A 16,676-nucleotide genomic window follows, 5' to 3' on the forward strand; every position below is an offset into this window, starting at 1 on the left:
CAAGGAGAGTTTGAAGGTGATCCGTGACTAAATCTGACGTTAATTCCCATCTACTGATTACCTTGTTTTAACCAATCAATGACAGACTCCTGAGGTGTGTGTATATTAACCTACACCTGAAATACACGGCATCATAAAATATGTATAATACCAACCCACTATTTATAAGATCTAATGCATTCAAATTTTCAGATATTGTGTTCCTAAAGACAATGGAAATCATTTTTCGAGTAAAGAACAACAGCCTTCCAGCTTGTATCCTTAAGTTATTTAAATTAAAAGGAAACTATAATTTAAGAGGGTTATTGATTTTTGAAATGTGTAAAGTGAGAACTAATATAAAATAGAAATGTGTTTCAGTCTTAGGAGTTAAAATGTGGAATAAGCTCAGTGATGAGTCGAAGACATGTAGTTCTTTGAGTTTTAAGAAAGCCTTGAAATGTAAAATAATGAAAAATTACAAAATACAGTAATGATTACTTTCATCTTATTATTTTGGACTGTTGACATTCTAGGTAATTTAATTTCATAGAGTGTAAAGGAGGCAAATATAAGCCTTGGGCTTCAGCCTATTCCCTTTTCGGTCACTGTATGATATTTTCTTTGTGTGTGTGTGTATGGTTGCAATTGTGTATAATATGTGTTGGCTAAACTGTTCACACAGAATGGTTGATTTTGAAATAAACAAATTTCAATTCAATTTACAGGGTATCCGCAGGGTCTTAAAAAGTCTAACATTTGAAAATCTAAATTTTAGGCCTTAAAATGTCTTAAATTGTTGAATTATTGTGTTCAAGTCTTAAATAATTTTAGACAGGTCTTATGGCCACCATGGGCGAGCATTTCACTCGCATTTGCCCCTAAAAAAATACATGTGTGAACCGGAAAATCACAAAAAAGAAAAGATCACAACCTGCAAATGGTAAAAAACTACAAATCCCACAATTCTCTGGCCTCAACAATAACAGTAGTTAGTATAAGTAGTTAGGGATAACAACATGGAGCTGTGGGACAGGTGGAGTTTCATTTATCATGATAATTAATACATAGGCTACTTAGTAACAAGCCTATAAGTTCAACAAATCAGTATGCTACTGTGATTTAACTAGCCTAGTTAAATAAAAAGATGTAGTTTAATACCATAATATATAGGGGTGACCAAAGGCCAATTTATTTACTTCATGTGTCAAATATTGTGTTGGTCATAATACAGAACAGGTTGTGGCTCGTGTCTGTTGATTAAAGAAGTTGAAATATTTCCATGTTTGTCTATTCTGGGTCACATTAGAAGTCGTCACATTTCAGGCCAAAGGTGAAGTGTTGGTGTTTTTACTGTTCTCCAATGTAAAAATGGGTCACGTTTGACCCTTAACATTATTCAAGGCTTAAAGCCATCTGCCTGTTGGTTGCCAGTGAATTAAATAAATAATATGTTCCATAAACATTTTTAATTTCGCTCCCCAATTTCTTTTTGTGCCCCCAAATAGTTCACTTTAGGCGCGTGCTCCTTGGGAAAAATGTTATGGTAGAGCCCTCGCTACTGCAAATGCTCAATAAAATGCTCCCGACACTTCATTGTGCTTTATTGAATGTATTTTCAACTACAAACAAGCCTAACAACACGCAACTTATATATTGCAATCAATTTTTAATTTTGTGACTCCGCATTTCTTTTGTACGTTTTTTATTTGTCATGATAGGTCTTAAATTTCATCCATAATGGTCTTAAAAAGGTCTTAAAAAGTCTTAAATTTGAGCTGGTGAAACCTGCAGAGACCCTGGGTGTATTAGTTGCAATCAACAGTTTGAGGGGAACTAGAAATTAACCAGATGTTTTGGCAATTTTCATCTGCAGTAAGTACTGACCTGACTGAAACACTGCACTCCTTGGTTGATTAAAATCTGACAATCCTGTTAAACGCATAATTAAACCAAATGAAACCAGATCGTTCAGCTATAAAACATGCAATGGATGCTTTTAAGGTTTGTCATTCTAATATCAAGTAAAACTGAGAAATGTATTGAAACGTTTTATTGCATTAGTAAAACACTTTAAATTTCAACAATGAACAACAGTAATGTGGGGACAAGAAGACTTTTTACATTAGCAGTGGTGTAGATTCAAAATGTCTTTTTTTTTTTTAATAGATTTTATCTTTGGAGGTTGTGGTGGAAAAAACCTGATCATTTGTGATTTAAAAACTACACAACATGTAGAAAAAGGAAGCTGTGAGAGTTGTTACATGAGTCACATCCCTCTGTTAAGATGAAGAAGACATGATGCCCAGTCGACAACAGCGAGTTTCTTACCTTTGGATGCACTTACTTGTGTCGAAAAACATTAAAAAAATACCTCAATTCTAGAAACCAGGGTTCAGAAACACATCGTATACTTCATAAAATCCTACACCCAATGCCTCTGACGGACAAAACAGCTAAATTAGACACCGGGGGGGGGGCTTTGACCTCGAGGCCTCGCTGGAGCTACGACCACATGAGACAACGTCAGGACAAGATGGTTGTTGTTTCCCATCATCCTTCCGCCTTTGTGTATCCTACAAAATAGGTACGAGAACTTCTCCTTGTCAAAATTCAGTCTTTGCTGGACCTCAACATCTGGAGCTCCAAGGCCTGATCTGATCTGGTCTGGTCTGGTCTGGTCTGGTCTGGTCTAGGGGGGCAGGGGGGCGAGTCTAGCCCCCTCCCTCGTCCGATGAGGAGGTGGGTGGTGCATCGACCTCGTGTGTGAGTTTAGAAACTATTCGTCGGTCTTTTCCTCGCCTTGGTAATGTCGGTACTCTGGCTTCAGCTCCCAGGTGTTCTTGTGTGTTCCCTTCACGTTGTAGATGCCGATGTCTCGCAAGATTTCCTTCAAGTAACTCTGAGAGGGGGAGAAAAATAAAATAAAATATGCAAAAGATTAATATAATTATCTCAGTTTATGTGAATCAATGCATTTAGTTAGAGTAACTATAACCAAACATCCTCTTTTTTGTCCGGGTTTTTGTGAAAATGTCCCGTTTTCAATCAAGTTTTATTTATATAATAGCACTTTACAGCATCTAAAATGATGGACAAAGTGCATTACATAAAAATTACAACGTAAGAAAGCAACAAGAACAAGACAAGCAAAGAGACAATAAAACATTAAGCGATAATAAAAACAGAGCATGTCTCAGCATCACTCAGTATGCTGTGACTTCTCTTTTCATTGTTTTTCACAAGCGTGTACTTAATAAATGTACTAAATTGACTGGCGCTTTGCATATGATACTACAGTACTTTGTTGTGTGTGAGCAAATGTCAGATCCCTTTTGCCTCATTACAAAATGATGAAGTCGACCAAGTAGTTCACCATAGAGACTTAATAAGAGACCTAATAAAGCATGTTGAATAACCTCTGAGAATCTGAATTTGTGTCTTTGGTTATACAGAGATATTATTTTGTTGTATGACTGAATTTTCTTATCCATACAGACGAGTCATACTTTGAATATAGTTATAAGGCATCTCCGTGCAAACTTTAAGTATCATTTAAGTACGCAGAGCCAAGCCATCTTCTTTTTTGGAAATCAAAATATGGCCACCCTGTGTCATAAGAAAAAGCTGCACAACAACTGTATTAATCAAATCTTCTGCATCTCAAATGTATCACAGTGACATATAAATGTAATTTTGTGGGTTATTGACGGTGTTGTGTGTTGCTCGTTAATCTCACCACAGGCTGTTTGGTGATGTCCACCAGGTCCTTGATGTTGTAGTACTGGTGCTTCTCAAAAGCAGAAAACAGCATGTCCAGCACCTGCTGCTTGTCTGCTCGCGCTCTCTTGCCCTCCTCCTTCTTTTTCCGCTCGTACTCGAGCTGCAGAGAAAAGGTCAAGGTCAGGTTTATTCATATAGATTAGATTAGATTAGAAAACTTTATTGATCCCCAAGGGGAAACTGCTTTGCCACGCAATAAAAACACAAACATCCACTTAACAAACAATACAAACAACCTTGAACCAAAGTGCTTTACAATTAAAGCAATTTCAATTACAGTTTAAACATCAGATAAAAACACAATAATAAAAGCACAATAAAATAAAATAAACATTGGATAAAAGCACAACATACAATAAAACTGTAATGATAAAACAATCGGTCAAGGGTTAAAAGCCAGAGATAAGAGGTGGATTTTCAATAGAGATTTAAAATGTACTAAATTTGGAGCTGTTCTGATTGGGAATGGCAGGCGATTCCAAAGTTTAGGAGGAGAGAAAAGTGACAAACAGTGTCACAACTCTTTTATTATTTCAAAGGAGGTTAAATCGAAAGCAACTGGACTTAGTTTGCTTTCGATTTAACCTCCTTTGAAATACTATGACCTGGGCAAATGAGAATATGCACCGGCTTAATTCTTTTATGACAACAATATAAAAATAATAATTCAGTTTGGTGAATCATGTTCTACAAATTTCCATCATGTCCTCGCTGAAAAGACACAGATCATCTACAAACAAACAAACAATGCTGAGCAGTGTCACAACATGACTATGGGATTTTAAATGCACAGCAAATCCTTGTCCAGGTGCATCACTAAACACTGAGCAAACAAACAGCAGAGTAGATAATGAGAGCGAGCAAATAAAACAGCGAGTAGATTAAAACGAGACGACCCTGAGTGGTATTTAATTCTCACATTGTTTGCATGGTTGGCCACAGGTTTGTAGTTGCTGGTGACGGCTTTGTCCAGCTGCTGCGACAGCCTGGCTGGTTTGGACATCTCCTCTATTTGTAACCTGTCACACAAGGAGAATTTCTTTTACTTGGCAAATACAGTACACAAAGCTAATTTTAGCATCTTTTGGCCAATTTAATTTAAATTTTGCATGATGCAGACGACAGAAACAAAGAGACTCTTACATTTTTATCCAAGTTATTCAATTTACCTTGACCAATGTATGTAAATAAGGGATTTTCACATGTAGTATATTCATGATATGCAGGTGCAGGTTGTGTTTGTAAACTAATTTCCAAATGACTCACCTCTTTAGTCTCATGTAACTTTCACTAACAGCAGGTCTGCACTCTGCTCTCTGCACCACCACTCCCTCCAGCGCCAATTTATCTGAAAAATACAAAGTTTATTAATACAAATCTCATAAATCAACACGTAAGAGTCTCAGTGAAGGAGGAGTGGGTGGTGGCATCGTGTGTGGGAGAAAGAAACGATGAGCGCAGATACTATTAATAATGAACGATGGTGCGATGATGTGTACAACACAAAACAAAACACCAGAGAGAGAGAGAGAATTCATCAGAAACAAGTTCATGAATCTAGTTCAGTCCAGACTCTGTCCGAAAGTCGAAAGAAACGCCACCAAGCCAAATGTTAAGTTCATCTATTATTCAGTTGTATTACATTCAGAGTATCATTTCTTCAGGTAACTCCAAATCAGCAAATTCATTCCCCCCTTTCTCTCTCTATTTCAACCAAAATAAATAAAAAACATTTTTAAAAAAAGAAGAGGAAATGTCCACACATCTACTTTTCTCTCCACTTTTTCCAAGATTATTTCTGTATCAGTCACGTTGGCTCAGAATGGAAACCACAACTTAGCATCTTTTACCTGATTACTGCAGCTTCATTCACACCGCTTCCTCAAATGCATGTGTTATATACTAGTGTGCAGATGAACTATCCATAAGTCATTAACAGCTTTGTCTTTAAAGGGATAGTTCAACATTTTGGCAAATTGGCCCATTGCCATAATCCCTATAGTCATAGCAGTAGGTTCGTTACCTTTAATTGTCGGTGCAAGCTGTTTTTAGAACGGCGGAGCAGAGCCGTGAGCTGCTCAGAGCTACGCTACGGAGGCTCATTATGGGATTTCTTGGTTTCCCTCATCAAACTCATCAAATACACAATCCAACAACTCCACAACGCTCTGGTGGACAAGTTGTGAGCTGCACATTCACCACACTATGAGATAATAACACAACGTTACCACACAGAGTTGTTTTAGAGGGAAATTCAGAGACTGTTGATGAAAAACTGTCCCTGAAGGCAACGAGCATCAGTGGTTTTGCATGAATTTCCCTCTAAAACAACTCTGTGTGGTAACGTTGTGTTATTATCTCATAGCGTGGTGAATGTGCAGGTCACAACTTGTCCACCAGAGCGTTGTGGAGTTGTTGGATTGTGTATTTGATGAGTTTGATGAGGGAAACGGCTCGGCGGTTCTGAAAATAGCTTGCACCGACAATTAAAGGTAACGAACCTACTGCTATGACTATAGCGATTATGGCAATGGGCAAATTTGCCAAAATGTTGAACTATCCCTTTAAGGGTTTGGCTGAGAGTCTGTTCGCTCTGGTAGCTGAGGACCGAAACAGTTTGTTGCTGAATGAGGGATTTAAATACACAAGAGCAGGTAAAACACACACAAAAGAAACCACCACTGGTTCACACCAGAGTCTCAGAGTCACAGCTCATTTCATATGGAGATTTAAACGCTTGGACGCTCGCTGATACAGAATCAATTTGCCGAAAACAATGTTATAACTGACGTTACAGCCGTTACACCGAGCAGGCAGCACTGTTCTCAAGCACAGTCTTAACCCAGTCTGACCACATGTCCCTCCTCCAGTCAGAATAGTGCAAACCAAGTGCAGATGCTTCATACAGAAAAAACAAAAAGAAGACGCATGGCAAAACGTGGACGCTACATGACGTCAGTGTGTCCAGAGTTTTGGAATCAACACATGCACCTTCCACAGCATGTACTACTGTGTGTGGGTGGGAACTACTGTGATACTACACACAAAAAAAAAAAACGCCATTTATTTTAAAAAACAAAGAAAGAAAATTAAAGACACTCGGTGTGTCTTATTTCCGGCGGTGCAACTTTGTCACTCGCTCGCGAAGCGGAGGACTCACCTGGACCTGACCCCGCCCCCGAACCTGAGCTGGTGCCATCAGATCTCTCTTCTGACTGGCCTACAGGAAGGGAGGGAGGGAGGGAGGGAGGGAGGGATGGTAAACATGAAAGTACAAGGGGATGGAGGACGGACGGAAGGAGGAAGAGGAGGAAGTAGAGGAAGGAGTCGAACATAAAGAACCACACCCAGGGTTTAGTCGCACACGAAAAAGGTTTAATCACACAGAGTTTGTGGTTGTGTACACGCGCATGAGCAAAGCAAGCAGAGCGAGCACAGAAACCCTGGTCCCACCAAAAACACACACACACACACACACACACCACAGGTCTGCACTAAAACTCAACTTATTTACATATAATTTACCATTTAGATTTATTATTCGACACACATTTACACTTTTTACCAAAGCAGGTTACTGCAGTTTGGAAAATGCAGAATTAATTCCTCTCCCCTTTTCAGCAGCTGCCTCAGTGGGCAAATCTCTGCATGTAAAGATATAGAGTATATGTGGTTTAAAAAAAATAAAATATATATATAACTTCAACTGTGCAGCCTTAACACAAATATGCGCACACACACACACACAAGCTCACCAGCGCCCATCAGCAACAAAATGCCCTCACTGCATTGAGAGGGCTGGAGAAATCCAAACCAAAGCAAAGAAACCCATGCACAAACTCAATCAACTCCAAATTCAGGGATGATTTGTGTTGATATTGATCTTCTCTATGTTAAATTAATTCCAAATGAGAGCACCGTGCCTGATCATACAGTACATACACCCAATCTTCTGACATGATTGGCAGCAAACTTAAAAAAAACAACGACAAATGACTGACAGGTGATCATCACACACTGACACTAAAAAAACTCCCTTCAACACAGAGACAGAAACACAGATCAGACTGGATGAAGACAAGTTTTTTTTTTTTTCAATCAATCAACAGACCAGCTCTCTTCTATTTTCCACCGAGTGTTCACTTGTCCGTTCATGTTTGGTAGATTTATTATTGAGGACAACTGTGGACAGACAACTTCACACTCCAGGAAAAATGTGCCGAGATTTAAAACCAAAACACAAGACAAGCAAAAGGGGGCGCAGGCGACGGAGGGAACTGAGCATGACGACAGAAAGCAGCAGGACGGACGCCTGCTCCACCTGAGCACACACACACACACAACTCACCTTTGGGCTCTAGTTTAAAACAAAAACAAAAAAACAACAGATCATTCATATAACAGAAAAAAAGAAATACAGCAGTACACACACTTGTTATCATCCTCCTGCTTGATGAAGACAGAAACTCACCCGATGAAGTCTCGGTGAAGACCGCCAACGTCTGACCCCCCACCGACTGCATGGTGAACGGGTGCTCGCGAGGCGCCGACACCGTCTTGTCTTCGATGCCTTGGATCACAGTCAGCTCCTCATTCAGAGTGAAACTCACCTGTGACAAGCAGAAACATTTATATTTTATATATTTTATATTTCCAACCCCGTTCCCTACTTTTGCTCTTACAGCTCCAAACATTTAGTAGTTAAAAATCAGTCAATATCATATTAACTGAAGAAAATTGGGCTCTTCACACTTCACAGCCACTGGCTTTTTAGAAATCTGATTGTTGACTTCACGCCCTTATCGATAAAATGTAGTATTAAAAAGGTTTTGTGACCAGGATTAATTAATGTCCACTTAAGACATCACTTACCTCTGCTTTTCCTTGGTTTCCTTTCCTTGAAAATACAAAGAAATAAGCAAAATTAATTGATTATTAAACATAAAAAGAAGACACAACAGACATAACACGCCTTTAACATGAAGACCTTTATAAATCTATAAATCTGTCTCATATGTGCTTCATTTATATGTATGGTTTGTATATATATAATGTATTTTTAATGGCACAGTGTACTTCCTCCCATTCTTTGTCTTTCAATTTTCTTAGTTGTCATGTGTCTAAAATAAATCATTATTACTGATGAGAAGTTGTTTCACTTACTTGCAGATTCTGAGTTTCCCGACCTCTCCTCTGCCAGACGCTTTCGCCCATTGCTGAGAGAGGTATTTGGGCACCTGCATAAACAAAACATGGGTACAGTTCACACGTGCTGCTCTCACTAAGCACACACACCAAAGGATAACTTTGGCTGAAATCTGTAACAGTAATATGACCTGAATTGCATAACTGGCAATATTTATCTGGACATCAACACACAGATGTCTCAAACGCATTAAAATAAACATCCTAAGAAAAGAGCTAAACATCCCAAGAGCTACTCCATGGTCGACCCTTTAAATTTTAAGGTCCAGTAATTTAAATTCAGGGTTTTTCAAAACTTAAATATATGTATATAAAATTGTATTCAGCACTTCCTGACAGTAAATGACAGTAATTCATAAGTAGAAGAAAATGGATGATGGATGGAATAGAAACTGGAAGTTAAAAAAAATCAACAGCTTTCCACTAACAACAGTTAGTTGTTGCAGTGTGCATATTTGTCTTTTTGTTATATTTGTTTGGTCATGAGAATACTTCTCATAAATGATATTATAGTGGAGTGGACTGGTATTATATCCATTAGATGCCAGTACTCACTACTCATGATGCTCACACGCTAATCCATAACTACCTGTGGTCGTTCAGTGACATATATATGTGAGTCAAACTCTAAAATGAGCCATAATTCGCACTTTTTCATAACAAAACCCAGTTATCAACATAAACATAAACACAGCAGCTGTATTTAACCCTCTTTATACAAACACGTTGCTTCACTTAGCGGTGCTTTACTAACAAGTCTCATGACACTTTTGGCAGCTTCTCAGCTGCTGCTAAACACTAGCTTATGGTAAAAAATAATATTAATAAGATGTTTTACTTAATATTTAACATTATTATATTGATTATAAGCAGTTGTGATCAGTTTAACTTAGCTAACTACCAGTTAGCCTGCGTTAGCATAGCTACAGTAGATGCTAAGCTACATGACCGTTAGCCTCTGCTGCTGTTCAACCTGGTAAATAAACAAATATCTCAATGAAATAATGTTTTTAAAATATCAGATATGATACGCACCTTTACAAGCCACACACCAGTGTTCTGCTTGGCACCAGTTAAATCCACTTCTCCTTTCTCTGACATGTTTATATAGAAAAAAAGACGCTACCGTGAGCTACTCAATACAACCGTCTGGCGCATGCGCATAACAACGTACGGAAGCCCCGAAGGCTCAAATCAGCTCAGTTCCTCAAACGCATTAAAATAAACATCCTTCCAGGGTTTTTCACAAGTAAATAAGCAATAAAAAAGCTCTAATTTTATTCAACAGTTCCCAGCATTAAATGACAATAATTCATAATGATCATTATTTATTACCGTGTAATGTGTTTGTCTATTTTTTACAGTCTATTGTGTGTGTATGTATATAGATATCTCCCATTTTCCACATTTGTTTTATTCCATTTATTTATGTATTTATGTTGTCTCTTTTCTGTTGTGTTGTCTTGTCATACCCACAGAAACACCTTAATCGTACCATGGGTCTGGGAAGGGGGAAAAGGGGGGTTGTTTGTTCATTTATGTTTTGTATACACTAGATGCCTGTGATTTGCATTTTATAAATAAAAAATATTTTTTTAAATTAAAATAAATTCATAATTATCAAGTGTATTTAATTAATTGGATGTGGAACCAGATAAGTAGGAGAAAAACAGACAATGGACGGAATCGAAACTGGAACAGCTGTCTGCTAACAAGTGTTAGCAGTGTATATTTGTCTCCTGACACCTCGCAACACAATAGCATTTGATAAATAAAATGAAGCCTTATGGTATGTGTGAGAACATAATCTAGACTTCATTTAATTATTTGTTGACCAAATCTGGGGGTTTAATTCCCACCAGGCTTTAACATAAGAATGAATTCAGTGCTTTTTCAAAACTTGTAGATATATTCAAAAGAACATAACACACAAGTTTAAAAAAAAAGAAGAGAAAAAGTTTAATCATCTTCAGACAAAACAAAAGGAAAATCTGTTTTCTAGACACAGTGGAGACTGCAAAGCTACAAGATGTGCAGCCAGCCTAACAATGCATTTTACAGCATTCTGTACAAAACATTACACAGAAAATCTAATAAATCAATCCCAGTTTTCCCACATTCCTTGCAGAGTTTGAGGCACTGAGACAGTTTCCACGACACTCAGGCTAAAGAGAAGCATCGTTTCACTCATTATAAACAAACAATATATGTGTCATATCATATAACAATATATAATATATGACGGGGTTAAATGTGTTGTCTGAATTTGACAGGCTAAGGAGGAGATGATGTTACAAATGGACAAACCAACACTGAATTACAATCGACTATGAATCAAGCTAATTTTGTCTAAATTGACAATAAGGGAATGATAAGAGCATCGTTATTATTCCCCTGAATTATTCAGAAAAATGGCTTCAATCTGTATCAAGGTAAACAAGGTTCAACAGATTATTTTCCAGAACTAAAACAATAACCTGAAACAATGTAAGAAAAACTATTTATTTATTTTACCACTTGCTTTCATCAGTTTGAAACATTTGTCGTAGCATTGTGACCTCTCAGTGACATGTACTCTCATGAATGGACATGTTTTAGTCGTCTGTTTCAAACGGTTTGGTTTGGTTTTTTCATAAAATTAAAATTTCTATTTGTGTAACACACCGGTATCTATAGAAACAGTCCTCTTTTTTTTTTACCTGCACATCTGGACTCTTGACACTTTGGTTAGAGGAACATTTTGTCTCTGCTGTGAGAGAATCGTGTGTTCAGTTCCTGAGATTTCTTCAGCAGCCGCTGCTTCTGTGCATCATCAAAGCGATTGACCTGCAGGTCCTCGTCCCGATCGAACGGTCTCCTCTCCACCGGCTTGTCGGCCTTCTCCTTCGCTTTTTCCTTCATCTTCTTCGCGTGCATGCTCATCAGCGACTCGGCTCGTTTGGTCTCCTGGGAGTTAGCAGAGAAATGAGTCATGATGAGTTTCATGTAAATATGTGTAAGATGGACAATATATCTGACATGAACTATATATTATGGGGTCATTCAGGAAGAAGAAGAGTGATGAGGTCATACTACTGTTTATTGATGATTTTAACTGCAGTAAAGTGTCCTTGAGTGGCGTGAAAGGCGCTTTCTAAATACAGGGTTCAGGGTTCAAATACAGGTTAAGACTTTTTAAGACTTTTTTAAAGCCACTTGAAATTAAATTTAAGACCGACTTCATAATAAACACAAATGCAGAAAAAAAAACACCACATCAATTACATAGGGTTAGGGACAATTTTACCCACTTCCAAGGTAAAGTGACTGCTATTGTGTCTCTTTCCAGCTGTCCTTCCAAAATAAATGTCTCTTTCCAGCTGTCCTTTCAAAATAAATGCAGAAAAAGTCCGGAAAAACAAAACAAAAACACTGACTCGGGAGCTGGAGGCGGTGAGAAATTTAGCGTTGACGGCCGCCACTAACTTCTCTATGTCAGAATGTTACCAATTATTTTGAGATTTGAGACTAATTATAATCATAAAATCACACTTACCAAGTGTTAACATTTTTAAGACCTTTGAAAATTTGATTTAAGACATTTTAATGCCAATTAAGGCCTTGTTTTTAGATGAATGAATTCAATGCCTTTTAAGACTTTTTAAGGATCCGTAAGAACCCTGTAAATAAAATGTATTATTATTATTATTATTATTATTATTATTACTATTACTTACATTATACTTGGACACTTTGCCTGCCATTTCCAAGTCCTTGTGGGAGACTTGTGGGACACTCTCTTCCACTGGCTCCCCCTTCCTCTTCTTTTCAAGGCGTTCCTATTGGTCAAGAGCAGATCCATGAAACACAGGGATGTAATAGATACAAGACTTTTGATAAAAAATAATATCAATAGTACAAATAAAGAGAAGTTATTATTTTTCTACCCTGTCTTTGCGCTCTCTGTCTGCAGGTGTATCGGTCCAAATGGAGCGGTCTTTGTTCTCTGGACCTGACCTCTTCTTGAAAGTCCGAGCCCCTAAGCCGATGTGCTGCAGCTCTGGTGGGAGCTCCGTCATCCACGTTTCTCTGCTCACCACCTCAGGAGCGTCCTGTTAGCACAGAAAGGACCAAATATATTATTATTTTTTATTTTATATTATTGTGAAACACAGGACAAACAACATAACGGACATACAGCAACGGATACACAAGATGTGCGTGTGTAGTTCGAGTGCGGTGTAGCAGTGTGGTGATAGTAATAGTGCAAAAGATAAGGAAAGAAATTAAAGAATCACAACGGTGACATAGGTCGCAATAACAAACACGATATACAGGGTAGTAGGGATAACAGTTGTGATAGCAAACATGACTCATAATAGCACTAATGACAGCATTAGTTCTGAAGGTAAGAAGGAAGAAATAGGGACAGCCGGGATAAAGGATGAAAGAATGAAAGAAGAGGATGCTTAAAGGGATAGTAGCATTTTTTTAAAGTGGGGTTGTATGATCTACAAATAGCTTTAATTGCAGTAGAAGACTCTCTACACTCCTCCCGTTAGCAACGCCAGCCCATAATTGCCCTGCCCAGAGATTTACAACATACATTGTTGTGAATGGACCCAAAGAAACGGCCTATTTTCGCGGCCTAAAAGAGGTTTTACCTGAAAAAAAATACACAGTTCCATTGTTCACTATAATATAATTTTTTCCAGCTCTTCAAAGTGCAGGAAAAACACAGTTTTTATTTGGACCTAACCAACTCACGTATCCCTCCGCCCAGGGTTAGCGCCCGCCGATCAGCAGTTGGTTAGGTCCAAATAAAAACTGTGTTTTTCCTGCACTTTGAAGGGCTGGAAAAAATTATATTATAGTGAACAATGGAACTGTGTATTTTTTTTTCAGGTAAAACCTCTTTTAGGCCGCGAAAATAGGCCGTTTCTTTGGGTCCATTCACAACAATGTATGTTGTAAATCTCTGGGCAGGGCTATTATGGGCTGGCGTTGCTAACGGGAGGAGTGCAGAGAGTCTTCTACTGCAATTAAAGTACTTATGGGCTATTTGTAGATCATACAACCCCACTTTAAAAAAAATGATACTATCCCTTTAAGTGGAGTTGGACGTGAGTAAATAAATAAGAATAGAAAGATAAATTGATTAATTAATAAAATAAATGAAAGAAGCTGTGCGAATGGGAGGGGAAAAAAAGAAGTAAATAAATACAGTTAATAAAAAAGGATCAAAATTTAGAAAGCACAGGAAGTAAAGTTTAAAAAGACGGAACAGGAAACCCTTGAAGAGTTTGTACAGTGCAGACTTAGACGACGCAGATAAAACTCACGCTTCCTGTGAGCTTCTCTTTCATCCTCCGTGCTCGGAGCTCAAAGTCGTGAGCCACAGAGTGTTCGATGGGCCCCTCGGCCGGCATGGGGCCGATCACGTCGTCGTCCTCTCCCTCGCTGCTGCTGGAGGGCTCGGCCTGGTAGCCCGGGGGCAGGGCAGGTCCTGGGAAACCCTCTCCATCTTCACCATCCTCATCATCATCATCGTCGTCATCATCATACGCTGCCCTGCGAAACCCCGGAGGCAGAGCTGGTCCCAGAAAGGGAGGCCTGAGGGAACATATGAAGTTACAGCAGCTTCCATAATTAACTGTTTATCCACATTCACTGGAATAAACCAGATGAAGATGTATTTGCTCACCTCTCTGGTGAACTCTGTTGTTTCTTAAATCCTGGCGGGAGAGCTGGTCCAAAGAAACCATCATCCTCATCATCATCATCATCATCATCTTGCTTCTTTGATTTCTCCACCCTGTTCAAAAGTCATATGTTACTTTAATGTTTGTGGGACGTTTATTTCATTTGGTACCATTTTCTGATCATTAATGACTAATAAATTATTAACCAATTTTTTTAGAGATGAGTTAGAAAAGAAAAACGTGCAGGTTGCCAGATAGGGGGAAAATCCTCCTCTGTTACTTTGTTAGGAGTTCTGAATGAATATTAACTTTCTAATACTTTATCAGGTTTTTTAGGCAGGTCATATCTGCAACTAATGATAACTGAGATGTCATTAAAACTAAAGACAGATGCAGATCTGTGCAATTTCTTCACGATCGAAGGTTATGTCCGCAGTCCGAAAAGAAAATTAGTTTGCCTTCATAGACAACAAAGATTAACAAGTTGTAACCAGAGAAAGTTTGTTTTTTTCTTCAGAAACTGACCAACAATCAATATTTGGCAATTCATTTTCCATTAAACAACTATTCGATTAACAAACAAATTAAATAAATGTCTCCCTAACTAATTAAATAGTGAGTCTCCACACCAGATAGTTGGACCAGTCTCAGCCTGGTCAGATGCTACATGAACTGATGAAACCTCTTGGATGAGAGGTGAAACGTCTTCCTAGACAAATAACTAAGTCCAGTTGCTTTCGATTTAACCTCCTTTGAAATACTATGACCTGGGCAAATGAGAATATGCACCGGCCTAACTAATTAAGAAACTAAAAAAACAAGAAAACTGCCATTGCTGGAGGGGGGGGGGCGATTTTCCACAACCTGGCAACTTAGAAGTTGTTGCAATTGAAGCGTTAATAATAAGCCATGTACAAATGAGCAATAAATACGTTATTTACATCTTTATAAATGGGAAAGTATAGTGACTTATTGGAGTTTTTGTTGAACTTACTCTGTGTGTCCCATCCTGGCTCTTTTGAACGACACCTCCCGCTCACTCTCATCCGAGGAGCTCGACGCTTCTCCGCGGTTATAACCCGGAGGCAGCGCCGGACCAACAACTACGGTTAAAAAACATTAAAACAAACAGTAAACAACTTAAATGTGTCCAGAATAACATTTTATATTTACTGTCCAGACGTCTGTGACTCGACTTAACTTACGGTCATCTTCGCTATCCGAGTCCTCGTCGCGGTTTCTTCTGGACATCGGAGGCAAAGCAGGCCCGACTGGTTTCCCACCAGACGACATCTTTATTATTAACACTGATTATCGCTTTTTTTTTGTCACGTTGCTTCAGTAATTTCTATTAAAGTCAGAAAAACCTGCTCCATTCACCAGTTAAATACACAGTAAACGGAAGAAACTCAGACAGGAGAAGAGTTCACCTTTCACACCGGAAGTAAACAAACTGACGCCGCACGCAGGAAGTTACCGGAGGTTAAGTCGCACTAAAACCGGAAGTCAGAAATTCAGCTGCAAGTATAAAAGCAGATTTTTTCTTTATTTTGATGATAACCAATTGGATAATGATTTAATTTTTTTTGTACAACTTGTTTTATTTTTAGGAAAATATCACATACACAAAAGAAAATGGACTGACGGAAAACCAAACTTTGCACTTTTTTTGAAAGAGCTTTTTCAGTATGGCACCGACACCAAAGGGCTTGAAATACCAAAAGCATTAAAAACCAATTTTATTTTGGATAAGTATTTATTTATTTAATATGATCTTCTTTACTTCAATGTTTTTTTTTTATTTTTATATATACATATATATATATATATATATATTTTATTTTTATTATATATACATGGTAAGCATAAACTCTTTGTATATTTATATATATTTTTTTTATTTTCCCCTGGCACAACAGTATTGTTCTGTATATAAATGTTAATAAAGTTAAAAAAAAAAAAAAAAAGTATAAAAGCAGCAGAATCTATAACACATTTACTTTTTCATTGTTTATATTGTCAGATGTT

General features: G+C 38.0%; 2 protein-coding genes across 3 annotated transcripts; both read right to left on the bottom strand.

The window, feature by feature from the left end:
• Positions 1–2,559: 2,559 nt before the first annotated feature.
• On the bottom strand, positions 2,560–10,143 carry LOC146989453 (general transcription factor IIF subunit 2-like). Of its 2 annotated transcripts, XM_085805563.1 has the most exons (9): positions 10,003–10,143; positions 8,926–8,999; positions 8,635–8,659; positions 8,234–8,372; positions 6,923–6,982; positions 5,029–5,110; positions 4,682–4,781; positions 3,719–3,862; positions 2,560–2,881 (listed from the first exon to the last, which is right to left on the bottom strand). In XM_085805563.1, the coding sequence occupies exons 1-9, from the start codon at positions 10,066–10,068 to the stop codon at positions 2,759–2,761; spliced, it is 813 nt and encodes a 270-aa protein (XP_085661689.1). In that variant the 5' UTR covers positions 10,069–10,143; the 3' UTR covers positions 2,560–2,758. The 2 variants fall into 2 exon arrangements, with proteins under 2 accessions (XP_085661689.1, XP_085661699.1); XM_085805573.1 differs by lacking the exon at positions 6,923–6,982.
• A 1,346-nt stretch (positions 10,144–11,489) lies between these two features.
• gpalpp1 (GPALPP motifs containing 1) lies at positions 11,490–16,086 on the bottom strand. The gene is made up of 7 exons (XM_085805587.1): positions 15,854–16,086; positions 15,643–15,751; positions 14,651–14,761; positions 14,289–14,559; positions 12,894–13,058; positions 12,684–12,785; positions 11,490–11,913 (listed from the first exon to the last, which is right to left on the bottom strand). Exons 1-7 carry the CDS (start codon positions 15,939–15,941, stop codon positions 11,695–11,697), a joined length of 1,065 nt encoding a protein of 354 aa, XP_085661713.1. The 5' UTR covers positions 15,942–16,086; the 3' UTR covers positions 11,490–11,694.
• Positions 16,087–16,676: the final 590 nt, after the last annotated feature.

Source organism: Trachurus japonicus, chromosome 3, assembly GCF_045865225.1.
Source record: "Trachurus japonicus isolate A0001 chromosome 3, Traja_1.0".
Lineage (NCBI taxonomy): Eukaryota > Metazoa > Chordata > Actinopteri > Carangiformes > Carangidae > Trachurus > Trachurus japonicus.